The sequence below is a fragment of the Curcuma longa genome, chromosome 11, assembly GCF_044706935.1.
Source record: "Curcuma longa cultivar G26 ecotype Majalengka, Jawa Barat chromosome 11, ITB_CL_G26_1.1, whole genome shotgun sequence".
NCBI lineage: Eukaryota > Viridiplantae > Streptophyta > Magnoliopsida > Zingiberales > Zingiberaceae > Curcuma > Curcuma longa.
This window is the reverse complement of record NC_133871.1, coordinates 25009430-25022134: the sequence shown is the minus strand read 5'-3', so window position 1 is coordinate 25022134 and position 12705 is coordinate 25009430. Positions and strand designations below refer to the sequence as shown.

At 39.1% G+C, this 12705-nt stretch overlaps 3 protein-coding genes across 4 annotated transcripts; all 3 read right to left on the bottom strand.

Annotated features, from left to right (window-relative positions):
- Positions 1-286: 286 nt before the first annotated feature.
- LOC141838341 (putative protein kinase At2g41970) lies at positions 287-2316 on the bottom strand. 2 transcript variants are annotated; one of them, XM_074725783.1, is made up of 7 exons: positions 2228-2316; positions 1666-1930; positions 1426-1552; positions 1024-1297; positions 719-851; positions 533-619; positions 287-409 (listed from the first exon to the last, which is right to left on the bottom strand). In XM_074725783.1, exons 1-7 carry the CDS (start codon positions 2314-2316, stop codon positions 287-289), a joined length of 1098 nt encoding a protein of 365 aa, XP_074581884.1. The 2 variants fall into 2 exon arrangements, with proteins under 2 accessions (XP_074581884.1, XP_074581886.1); XM_074725785.1 differs by having other exon boundaries at positions 1666-1919; positions 2232-2316.
- Positions 2317-5284: 2968 nt separating this feature from the next.
- On the bottom strand, positions 5285-6867 carry LOC141841202 (peroxidase A2-like). The gene is made up of 4 exons (XM_074729336.1): positions 6615-6867; positions 6310-6501; positions 5857-6019; positions 5285-5766 (listed from the first exon to the last, which is right to left on the bottom strand). The coding sequence occupies exons 1-4, from the start codon at positions 6858-6860 to the stop codon at positions 5285-5287; spliced, it is 1083 nt and encodes a 360-aa protein (XP_074585437.1). The 5' UTR covers positions 6861-6867.
- Positions 6868-10051: 3184 nt separating this feature from the next.
- On the bottom strand, positions 10052-11803 carry LOC141839436 (peroxidase A2-like). The gene is made up of 4 exons (XM_074727180.1): positions 11538-11803; positions 11243-11434; positions 10855-11017; positions 10052-10766 (listed from the first exon to the last, which is right to left on the bottom strand). The coding sequence occupies exons 1-4, from the start codon at positions 11781-11783 to the stop codon at positions 10285-10287; spliced, it is 1083 nt and encodes a 360-aa protein (XP_074583281.1). The 5' UTR covers positions 11784-11803; the 3' UTR covers positions 10052-10284.
- Between the last annotated feature and the right edge of the window lie 902 nt (positions 11804-12705).

Below are 12705 nucleotides of genomic sequence, written 5' to 3'. Positions count from 1 at the left end.
CAGATTACAATTTTTTTAAAAAAAAAATCAAATTTTAATGATTTTTGCAATTCATCAGCTAAACACAAGGACTTAATTATTCTCAAAGTGACCGATGATGATAAATACACTCACAGCTCTTGTTAGAAAATTATCTAGTTTGCCACGAGCCAACATATCTAATTAATACAATACATTTATGAGTCTATGACAGAACATCACAAGTATGAGCATTCACAAGAAAAAAATCACAAAAAAAAAAGAAAAAAGAAAGAAAGAAAGATCCATGGAGGTAATTCCATAAGCCCTAATTGGTGGTTTCTTGGCCTGGTTTCGAAGGAAGAAGAGGCTGAAGGGCTTTCACAACGACTGTCATGTTAGGTCGGAAATCTGCTTCATACTGCACACATAATGCTGCCACTGCTGCCAGCTGAAAGTACAAAGAAAAAAAGGGAAATTGTAAGTTGAGGGAGATTTCTTCACTTCACTTTCGTTTTATTCTAGTCATAGCAACTGCCTATCAATCTCCGGTTCAGTAGTTTTAAGAACTGACCTTAGCAACTGCTTTTGGAGGGAAGTCAGTTTCCAACTTGGGATCAACACATTGCTTCACTTTGTCTTCACTCAATCTTGGAGTTGCCTACAGGGCCACGACGACCAGAATAAGTAATTATTAACTGCCATTGGTGGATTATCGTTATTAATGATTTAAAAATAAGAATTACAAAGAACAATTTACCCAGGTAACTAGACTTTGCTGTCCCTTAGGCATGGTGTGATCTACTGGTTTCCTCCCTGTTAAAAGCTCTAGAAGGATAACACCAAAACTGTATATATCACTTTTTTGTGTCAATTGGCCTGTCATGGCATACCTGCAAGATAATATTAATGGATGAAGAGAAAAATGAAAACTTCTACCAAAATTTATTATTTGAAAAGATTTTGAGTATTACTAAATGACTAATATAAATAAATCATTTTTTGTTTGTGCTTGTTTACAAGTTCTATGCTCACAATTTAAAAAGAGAGCAAAGTAGGACTTACTCAGGGGCATGATAGCCAAAAGTTCCTAACACTCGTGTTGAATGCAGACGAGCTGCCGTGTCAGGGGACTGGTTAGTCAAGTTGAAGTCCGCAAGTTTGGCGGTGTAATCATCAAAAAGGAGGACATTGCTGGATCGAACATCCCGATGAACGATTGGGGGCTGAACTTTCTCATGTAGATACTCAAGGCCTCTTGCTGCACCATAAGCAATCTTGACTCTTTGGTTCCAGCTCAGGAGTGGACCTGGTTCAGCACCTTGCACACCTTTCCTCCCTGTGCAGTAATTAAGCACTCTTAAGACTCCATCTAGTTTATCAGTATAGCAAATATTCCTCATTTTTTTTTCCAAAAAATCTCCACTTAAATCTTATTTTGACAAGGTGCTTTTAACTTTTATGTACCGTGCAAAATATCATGCAAAGATCCATTTGAAGCAAACTGATACACCAACATCCTGTTATCATCTTCCAAGCAGTAACCTAGTAACTCAATGAAGAACTCATTCTTGAGTCTTGAAACCATTGACAACTGCAACCAAGAATACTTATATATCAATGGATATTTAGAAAAGAAGTGATCAAATGCAACATTATTTAAACTTTAACTTGACGTTGACAAATTGATTGAAGTAAGTCATGCACCTGAGCTGCAAAATCTGAATCAGGTTCGCTGGAGGCACTGGTATCCAGTTTCTTGATGGCAACAGGTTCTCCTGTGCTCAAAGTTGCATGGTAGACCTGCCCGTAGGACCCTTCGCCAACCAAGGCCTTCTGCCCAAAATTATCAGTGAGTCGATTCAGCTCGTCCAGTTGGATGGCCGGTATTTCAATGGGTAACACCTTTGCAGGGGCCCCACTCCTGGCTGCACCAGGTCCCCTTGGATCCCTACCTTGACCTGAATTAGGAAAAAAGTCATTCAACATTAAAGGTCATACAAGTGCTCCGTGCATGGACCAAAAATATTGAAACCAGTTAAATGTTTTAAGACCGAAACAGATTGATCGTGAAACAGCTGAACTGTTTATAAATATAAACATATTTAATTATTTAATTGACAATAATCAATATAACTTACATATAATATAATAGCATATAAATTTTTACATGCCATCATATGAATGGCAAGAAAAAAATTAATTATTTATAAAAGGCTAAAATTTACATGCTATCACATGAATGGCTCAGAAAAAAATGAATTTTTGATTACCAGGGGCAGTGCGGTTTGGAGGCGCGGCATGTTGGCTGGCTTGTTGACCAAAGAATTCCTCCTCCACGCCTCCACAACACAACATATTGAGAAAACCCAACAGGTAGTACAAGTCAAAGCACCTCCCTGAACCGGACGAAATCAAATCAAAATAGACCCGACCCTAGACGGATTGACAAAATTCACCAAACTCTTCCCTGTTTACCATGATAGAAATAATTAATGATGGAAAATATTCTAGATGGTAAACAAATGTTATAAAAAGCTGCAAGTTTTCATTTTCCAAATAAAAATGTAATTAAAAGCCATTTGTATAAACAAATAACCATGTAGGCATCAATCTCCAGAAGCAATAAAATATCCTTGTAATTCATTTAAAAAGTAGCAAAGTCTAATTTGCATGGGTATCTGATAACAAAACCAAAGTTTATTTCTGTAGATTACTAAGAACAAAGTGATAATGAGGGATCTCGGTAGAGAATAATTAAATGACGTTTTGGAAAGAAAAATGGAAGGACAAGGAGTTAGGTACCTGGGTTAGCGGATGGACAGCATTGTTGAATCGACTGCAGGAGCTTTTACGGAATTTTGAGGTGGATTCTCTATTGAATTGTGAAAACTCCACCTGCCTAAAAAGAAGCAAAGGGAGAAGAATTAATAGGAGGGAGGAGGCAATAGGAAGAAGGTGGACAGGGAGGAGAAGGGAGAGAATGGTGGCGTAGTTAGCGGGGAAAGAGCCAGTCAAATAAACAGATAGATGAATAAATAACATCATAATACAAATAATGAAAAAGAGAGAAACTAATAACAGGTAGGTTTTATTTGCTAAAATATAACAATAGCCAACACCACTATTTTTAAGAATAAAAATGATGTCATTTCAGCTGCACGTAAATTTAAATAAAGGCACCCTTCTCAGTTATTTTTTGAATAACTATTTACATCCATCCTTCCATGCTGGCCTAGTTACATATGAGGATTGAATGTTGTTCCTCCTCCAGCAAGGTGGAAGCCGAGCCTGATGGAGAGACCAGGATCTAGTCTAGTCAAACTCAGCTCATTTAGGAGAGCATTTAAAGAGAAGCCACCAAGGTACTGAGCAGTGAGCTCCTCGGAAAGGCAGGAGGTAGAAGGTTAAATGAGAAGACAATCATTTCAGCCACTTCTCTTTGGATTCCCTCTTCCTGATATTAACGCTCTCGACATAGTGGAAATTCTTTCGGCTTTTTCATTACTTTCTGTTCACGGGACTTGCTTGTACACTGTAGTTCTCTCAGTAATGAATTTTTTTACTGATTGAGAATTTAAACCTAACACAACCCAATGTTTTAAAAAAACATATGCGTATACCAGATGGTATATGGTCGACACATTACATGTCACATATACAAAATGTAACCACATAGGTGACAAGCATATATGAAACAATGTATACTGATCAAGTTATCAAATCAATAATTTCATATAGAATATATATAATGTCAAACACATAATATATAACAATCAATCTAAATTAATCAATAATGTAAAACATAGAATGTAAATATAACATGCATACGATCGAACATATACAAATTTAAAATGTGTTTATATCTAACACGACTTAGTTTAAATCAGTGTACAAAAATCCCTAAATCAGTACTAAACTTAGCATAATGTCGTTCCTTTTTCGAATAAGTTGTGCAGATCATTTTAAGTGCAAAAGGGGTACTTTTAAAGAACAAGATTGGTCCTTGGTTTCCTTGCACAGAAGGGATCAGGCAAGGAAATGCATTAGCACCCTGCGTTCATTAATTGTTCTCTCTTCTCACTGACGCGTCGATTGTATCTTGCTCAATGGACAATAGGCAGGTCTTATTAGTGGTGTTGCTAGAGATTGTCCCTCAGAGTGTATGCAGATTATCCAATTTGTTAATGATGCTCTCTTATTCTATAAAGCAGACCCACTCATGGTGAGCAATCATGGGTAGAAGGCCGTTTCGAAGAATCTGTTTCCTTCATTATGCAACCATTATTTTTATTCATTATACACTATTGTCATGAAAGGGACGTTCTTTTCTCAGGATCTAGAATTCAGTTCCATATCGATTGGATTCACTTGCAGCTCCTTGTTCTGGAACTTCTTAAACTTGCCCTTGGTTTACCAAGCGCACCTTTGGCCACATCATACTCTTGGAGATGGAACTCTCTTGGACACTAATTGTAAATTTGAATTTTCTTTTTTGCTACGGTATTCTAAAGAGACATGGTTCATTGGCGTTGCTATCCTGTTCTTCCATCAAAGTTCAAATATATTCTCTTGCCTGACTTTATAAAACAGACTACATATGAAGGTTGTTTTAACCAGAAAAAGTATCCTTTTACAAAATCTATACTGAGTTATGAAACAATTATAATGATGAAGACTCCTTTCCTTGATTCGCTTTATCAAACCAAAAAAAGTGAGTTTATCGTACCTGGCGACCATCTGATCGGCAGGCGGCAGGGCCATATTCGAACGGCCAAGTCTGGACGACGGCGGAAAAGGTCACGATGGCAGTGGAATACGGTGGAGGAAGGAGAGGCACACGGTGGAAGGAGGTGGTAGAGAAGCTCTTCGGCGGCGGAGGAAGGGTAGGGTTTAGGCTTTCGAAGACGAGGATCTGGGAATAGAAGAGCGCCAGGGGAATGGAGGTGCTGGAGAGAATCTGAGTTGAGGACGGACGACGAGGCGGGGGCAGCAGTGGTGGAGGCAGAGGCAGAGGCGGAGGCGGAGGCGGAGGCGGTGATGGTAGGAGAAGCCATGGCGCGGAGATTTGGGGCTTTTAAAAAACAGGAAGGAAATGATTGATGAATTTTGCAAATATCCCCTTATTACTTGTAGTGTAGGCTTGCAGGCGTATGATTTAACCATGTAACTCCAACTAATTGATAGAATTCACAATCCAAATCATAAAGTCAAGCATTAGGAGCAAACTTGAACAAACAATCACCGACTGATCACACTAAACATTGTTCTAGCAATTATTTCATTCATCAACTCCACAAAGCAGTGAAGCACAGATTTATTCCAGTTAAATCTCTTCAGCAGAGGAAGCTTCACCGTCTCTCAGTTGGATCGCGAACTGGCTGCCACTTGCTCCGTTCAACACCCGGCAATTGCTCCTAACCTCCCCGTTGTCCCCCGTCAGCACTGCGATGCTCCCCATCTTGATCATCCCCTCGACGAAGCTGTCAAAGAAGCCATTCTGGTCGGCCGCGAATCGGTGGACGTAGGGGGCGGTGGAGGCGTTGGTGTCAGCGGCGCTAAGCAGGCCCTGGTCGGTCGTGAGCAGCCCGTTCAGGGTCTGCAGGTTGGTGTAGTACTTGTTGTCGAACACGTCCGGGGTGTCGCGGTCGAGGTTGTTGAGCACGCTGCCATTGCCACCCTGCGGGCAGCGCTGCCGCAGCTCCGCCAGGTAGGTTGTGTTCAACGATGGGTCCCGGTTGCCGTCGCTGAAGTTGGCGAGCCGGCGGCTGAAGGAGAAGCATTGCGCCCGACCAAAGGTGTGAGCTCCTGTACAGTAAAATAAGGTTCAAAATCAACTGTCCCCTTTTATATATGGATATAAGAAGACATTTTTTAAAATTTCAGTGAGCACGATACCTGCCAAGGCGACAAGATAAGTGTCATTGAGGCCGACAGCGGCGAACTTTCGCCGGAGGGCGGTGATAGTATCGAATGGGGAGGGGAGGTCACTAGCGGCGCTGAAGTTGGTCGTCCTTCCATCCCTTCTTCCAAGTCGCACAGTCCATGAAGGCCCTCTTGACTGTTAACGTTTTAAATTTTCAGTATACAAAAATTTTAAATTTAACAGACTAATTTATTATATGTATGTTAATCTGACTGAATCAATCCGTTTTGGGTTGCGTTAGGCATAGCTTGAAAGGGTTAGGTCCCGACTTAGTCTGTAGGTTCGACCAAATGGCAAGGAAAAAAATACCAGAAATTTATAATAAAACTAAAAAATATATTTTAAATATAAAAATAAAGGCATATTTAAGCGCTTCTAAATTTAATTCAACGTTATTATAAAAAAAATTGTGCAGTGATTCCTACCAAGTTGACGGATGCTTCGGCGGCAATCGCTAAGATATCGGCACAGGACACAACTCCGGGGCAACTGCTCTCCACGGCGGTTTTGACAGCGTCGATGACCTCGAAACCCCTCGCCGAGTTGTTGTTTGGAGGAGCAAACTTCTCGCTCTGAATTCCATCGCGCTGATCCAGCAAAATCGAGGCGTCGCATCCCTGAAATAAGAAACATAAAAATAAATATTAATATTCACTTTTCTAACAGCTCGATCGATCGAGCTACGTACTCAAATGAATGATGAACAACGTAACTAACTACTCATGGTTACATTAGTGAAGCAGTCATGGAAGAAGAGACGGGTGAGGCTGGCGAAGATCCGAGGGTCGGAGCGCTGGGCAAGCACCAACTGCTCGCGCACGATGGCCGACACGTTGGGGCAAGTGTCGTCGTAGAACGTCGGGCTCAGCTGAGCCTCGCACTTGTCGAAATGCAAGACGGCTACGAAGCTCAACAGCAACAACACCACCGATAATGCACTAAACCGACAAGCGAAGGAAGAAGAGGAAGAAGCCATGGCTGTGGCTGTGGCTGTGGCTGTGGCTGTGCTGTTATCTTCAACTGTTATACCATATGCCCCTCGACTGGCTGCTATATATATATATAATAGCTGCGAAGACAGCAGACAATATCTTAGTTAACAAGCCTTTGAAAGTTCTCACACGACTTTAAATAAAAGAGTTTTAAGGAGGGAAAGCCAATGGCAGTGAAGATTCGATCACTTAAACTTACTTTGCACTAGTTTTTTTCCCCCGGTGCTCCCTCACGAGTCTTGTGACTGTGGGGGAGATGCAGAAAAGTCGATGGTTTTACGTGCCGTGCCCCACTTAGAATTAATATTCTATTTCTTTAATTTGGGGCCATATGAATTGGATAATTATGGTATGCACAGAATCCGTAGAAATAATTAATGATGGAAACTATTCGATGGTAAACAACGTTAAAAAAGCTGCAAGTTTTCAATTTCCAAATAAATATGTAATTAAAAGTCGAAAATAAAATAATAAGAAAAGTACAAGCCATTTGTATAAACAAATAACCATGTAGTGCATCAATCTCCAAAAGCAATAAAATATCCTTGTGATTAATATAAAATATAGCAAAATCTAATTTGCATGGGCACCTGATAACAAACCAAAGTTTATTTCTGTAGATTACTAAGAACAAAATGATAATGAGCGATCTCGGTAGAGAATAATCAGAAGACAAACTGCAATGCTCAGCATTGTGGAAAGAAAAGGAGTTAGGTATATATCTGGGTTAGCGAACGGACCGTATTGCTGAATCGACTGCAGGAGCTTTTACATAATTTTGAGGTGGATTCTCTATTGAACTGTGAAAACTCCATCGGCCTAAAAAGAAGAAATTTTGAAGATAAATTTTAATTTTTTACTAGGCAAAGTTAGTTTTGACTTATAAATTTTAATTTTTTTAACGATCGAAATTAGATTTGCCCAGTAAATTATAATTTTTATTGTTCAAAATTAAAATTTACAGATAATTTTTAATATTTTATTGATCAAAGTTTGATTTCATGACTACATTAAATTTGTTCGTACTTAATTAACATTTTTTAAAAAAATAAAATTCATTTAAATTTATATAAGTAGAGATAAATTTATTAAATTAAAGTCATCTGTACTAATCCATTTTATTTTAATAAAATATATCTAAAAAATAATTAACATTAACTTTTCTTCCTCTTCGCTTACCGTTATGGTTTTAACATGAATTAATACAAATAGTTTTGATCATTAAAATATTTTCTTTCATTATTTTCTTTAAAATTATGAGTTTTAGATATATACCTATTTCTTTATATTCTACTGAATTAATACTATCTTTTGAAATTATTTTCGACATTCATTTTTAAATCAAGGAAATCAACAATTTTTGATATGTCAATTGGCTTTTAAATTGACATGGATACTTCCAATCTTACCTTCAATTTGCATATATATATATATAGTATCAAGATCCTATAAACTATGTTTACCGTTAATATCTTCTTTCTCTTTCTAAAATATAACCAATAATTATATTAATTTCATTTTTAATAAATTAAAAATATCATTTAAATTTATTTGGATGATTTTTTTATTGCAAAATTTTATCACTGTGTTAATGTTTTTTAAAATAAAAAACATTTTATTTAATTTTATTTATACTAGTTTTCTTTCTTTGTTTATTTTTATTTTTTAAAAGTTTTTTCCTTAATTTTTATTTGTCCCTAACCCATTAACGTCGTCTACCTCTGCGTGATGTGAAATTCATTTCACATCGAAAACCCGGGTGAAAATAAAATTAATAATTTATATTTATTAATTTAATAAATTATTTTATTAAAATAAAATTGATGAATTATATTTATTAATTTAATATATTATTTTAAGAAATTATTTTATTAATATATATATATATATAAATTTATTTTAAATTTAAAAATTATAAATAAATTATATTTATTTTTATATTATCAATTGATTTATTATCATCATTAATATTATTAATTTATTTTTAAAATAAATTAAATTAAAAGTAATATAGTAAATATTAAATTGACTATATTTTATTTTGTTCAAATAAATAAGTTGAACTCAATAATATTAGATTATGTTTTATACTTCATAATTTTAATTATGTAATTATCTAGTAATCACATAATTAAGATTATGTATGATAACTAAAATTATACTTCATAACCTTGGATTCACTTGCAGTTCCTTGCTCTGGAACTTCTTAAACTTGGCCTTGGTTTACCAAGCGCACCTTTGCCCACATCACACTCTTGGAGGTGGAACTCTCTTGTACACTAATTGTAAAATTGAATTATCATTTTCTTTCTTGCTACATTGGGTGTATTCTAAAGAGACATGGTTCATTGGTGTAGCTATCCTGTTCTTCCATCAAAGTTCAAATATTTTCACTTGCCTGACTTTTTAAAACAGACTACATATGAAGGTTGTTTTAACCAGAAAAACTATCCTTTTACAAAATCTATACTGAGTTATGAAACAATTATAATGATGAAGACTCCTTGATTCACTTTATCAAACCAAAAAAAAAAAGTGAGTTTATCGTACCTGGCGACCATCTGATCGGCAGGGCCATATTCGAACGGCCAAGTCTGGACGACGGCGGAAAAGGTCACGATGGCAGTGGAATACAGTGGAGGAAGGAGAGGCACACGGTGGAAGGAGGTGGTAGAGGAAGCTCTTCGGCGGCGGAGGAGGAGGGGTAGGGTTTAGGCGCTTGCAGACGAGGATCTGGGAATAGAAGCGAGCCTGGGGAATGGAGGTGCTGGGAAGAATCTGAGGTGAGGACGGAGGACGAGGCGGGGGCAGCAGTGGTGGAGGCAGAGGCGGTGATGGTAGGAGAAGCCATGGCGCGGAGATTTGGGGCTTTTAAAAAAACAGGAAGGAAATGATTGATGAATTTTGCAAATATCCCCTTATCAATTGTAGTGTAGGCCTGCAGGCATATGAATTAACCATGTAACTCCAACTAATTGATAGAATTCACAATCCAAATCATAAAGTCAAGGATTGGAGCAAACGGTTGACAAAAACTTTGCCGGAGAGAGCTGAGTGGTTGAGGATAGAGAGTGTTTATATACCGTGGTCTTCTATCACTTTCTCTTTTAAAACCTCAAGTTACTTTGCAATAGTAGTGGAATCACATAAGAGAGAGTCTCTCTCCTTGCTTTTATTTACAACAATAATACTTGTGATACAATATAAACCAATCAAATTGCCCTTCAACTATCAATGTGAGACTATAACTTCTTCATATGAAAGTCTTCTCCATCCTTCCAATTCTTTATTTCCATTCACATTTCCAACACAAACTTAAACAAACAGTCACCGACTGATCACACTAAACATTGTTCAAACACTTATTTCATTCATCGATCAACTCCACAAAACACAGATTTATTCCAGTTAAATCTCTTCAGCAGAGGAAGCTTCGCCGTCCCTCAGTCGGATCGCGAACTGGCCGCCACTTGCTCCGTTCACCACCCGGCAATTGCTCCTAACCTCCCCGCTGCTCCCCGTCAGCACGGCGATGTTCCCCATCTTGATCATACTCTCCACGAAGTACTCAAAGAAGACGTTCTGGTCGGCCGCGAAGCGGTTGACGTCGGGGGCGGTGGAGGCGTTGGTGTCGGCCGCGCTGAGCAGGTCCTGGTCGGTCGTGAGCAGCCCGTTTAGGTTCTGCAGGTTGGTGTAGTACCTGTTGTCGAACACGTCCGGGGTGTCGCGGTCGAGGTCGTTGAGCACGCTGCCATTGCCGCCCTGCGGGCAGCGCTGCTGCAGCTCGGCGAGGTAGGTTGTGTTCAACGATGGGTCCGGGTTGCCGTCGCTGAAGTTGGCGAGCCGGCGGCTGAAGGTGAAGCATTGCGCCCGCCCAAAGGTGTGAGCTCCTGCACAGTAACATAAGGTTCAAAACCAACTGTCCCTTTTATGGATAAAAGAAGACTTTTTTTTTCAAAATATCAGTGAGCACGATACCTGACAAGGCAACAAGATCAGTGTCATTGAGGCCAACGGCGGCGAACTTTTGCTGGAGGACGGTGACATTATCGAATGGGGAGGGGAGGTTACCAGCGGCGCTGAAGTTGGTCGTCGTTCCATCCCTTCTTCCAAGTGGCACAGTCCATGAAGGTCCACTCGACTGTTAACGTTTTAAAATTTCAGTATATAAAAATTTTAAATTTAATAGACTAATTTATTAGTTGTATGTTAGTCTGACTGGATCAACCACGATCTAGCCCGAATCAATCCGTTTTGGGTTGCGTTAGGCATAGCTTGAAAGGGTTAGGTTGTGTCGAGCCTATCCTGACTTAGTCTGTGGACGACCAAATGGAAAAAAAAAAATAAAAATTGCGGAAATTCCTACCAAGTCGACGGATGCTTCGGCGGCTATCGCTAAGATGTCGGCACAGGACACGACTCCGGGGCAACTGCTCTCCACGGCGGTTTTGACAGCGTCGATGACCTCGAAACCCCTCGCCGAGTTGTTGTTTGGAATAGCAAACTTCTCGCTCTGAATTCCATTGCCATTATCCAGCAAAAGTGAGGCGTCGCATCCCTGAAATAAGAAACATAAAAATAATTAATATTCACTTTTCTAACAGCTCGATCGAGCTTCTCAAATGAGTGATGAACAACTAATTAACTACAACAGTGGTTACATCAGTGAAGCAGTCATGGAAGAAGAGACGGATGAGGCTGGCGAAGATCCGAGGGTCGGAGCGCTGTGCAAGCAGCAACTGCTCCTGCACGATGGCCGACACGTTGGGGCAAGTGTCGTCGTAGAACGTCGGGCTCAGCTGAGCCTCGCACTTGTCGAAATGCAAGATGGCTACGAAGCTCAACAGCAACAACACCACCGATAACGCACTAAACCGACAAGCGAAGGAAGAAGAGGAAGATGCCATGGCTGTGTGGCTGTGCTGTTGTTATCTTCAACTGCTATACCATGCCCCTCGACTGGCTGCTATATATATTAGCTGCGAGAGACATGAAAGGGACAGACTAACAGACAATAGCTTTGTCCACAAGCCTTTGAAAGTTCTCGCTTGACTATTCAAAAAAGTGTTTAGGGAGGGAAAGCCAATGGCAGTGGAGATTCGATCCCTTAAACTCCCTTCACACTAATTTGTTTTTTTTGTGCCGGTGCTCCGTCAAAAGTCTTGTGTGGCATGTGGGAGGTGCAATGCAGAAAAGTCATTTGTCGATGGTTTTACGTGCCGTGCCCAGTTAGACGTCTATTTATTTTTGGGGGAATGGACTGGAAAATTATGGTATGAACATGAACTCTGTGTTTTTGTTGAAGCTCTGAACAGAGCCGTTAGCATATGGACATGAACACTGCATCATATCAATTGTGCTCTGAGCAGGTGGAAGAATACTAGTCTGATCCCAAGAACTTCCAGGCACATCATGAACGCAGAAAAGTCAAGAGAATCAGCATCAGCGATCGATGTGATTGCTTGAAAATAGCAAGTCACATGTTTTCTATGGCTAATTATCTACTTTCATTAAGTGGCATTTATGACGATGAGTTTGAGATCGATGCATTGTTTTCCAAGCTTTCTTTGGGCTCGCAGAGACTATTGAAGCACAGGAAAGACAATGAATTAATTTTTGATTTCTGATGTAATTTAATTGCTGAAAGGATAGTTGTGTAAGACAAGTTCAAAGAAGGAAATGTCTGAAAGGAATTACGATACATAATAATCGAATTAAAGGATGTCATAGAAATTGAACTAAAGGATATATGTATCCACATGAATTATTATTATCTATATAAGATTACATTGGAAAATCGAATGCAATGGAGAATCAAAAGCTGATCTA

Bases quoted from the DNA above. Each gene is read 5' to 3' on its own strand.
- LOC141838341 (XM_074725783.1), bottom strand. From the start codon at position 2,316: ATGTTGTGTTGTGGAGGCGTGGAGGAGGAATTCTTTGGTCAACAAGCC. The intron at 1,298-1,425 runs GTACATAAAAGT...ATTACTGCACAG, and splicing joins TTTGCATGATATTTTGCACG to GGAGGAAAGGTGTGCAAGGT. The intron at 852-1,023 runs GTAAGTCCTACT...ATTATCTTGCAG, and splicing joins TTTGGCTATCATGCCCCTGA to GTATGCCATGACAGGCCAAT.
- LOC141841202 (XM_074729336.1), bottom strand. From the start codon at position 6,860: ATGGCTTCTTCCTCTTCTTCCTTCGCTTGTCGGTTTAGTGCATTATCG. The intron at 6,020-6,309 runs GTAGGAATCACT...AAACGTTAACAG, and splicing joins CCGAAGCATCCGTCAACTTG to TCAAGAGGGCCTTCATGGAC. The intron at 5,767-5,856 runs GTATCGTGCTCA...TTTACTGTACAG, and splicing joins TTATCTTGTCGCCTTGGCAG to GAGCTCACACCTTTGGTCGG.
- LOC141839436 (XM_074727180.1), bottom strand. From the start codon at position 11,783: ATGGCATCTTCCTCTTCTTCCTTCGCTTGTCGGTTTAGTGCGTTATCG. The intron at 11,435-11,537 runs GTAACCACTGTT...TTCTTATTTCAG, and splicing joins TCCATGACTGCTTCACTGAT to GGATGCGACGCCTCACTTTT. The intron at 11,018-11,242 runs GTAGGAATTTCC...AAACGTTAACAG, and splicing joins CCGAAGCATCCGTCGACTTG to TCGAGTGGACCTTCATGGAC.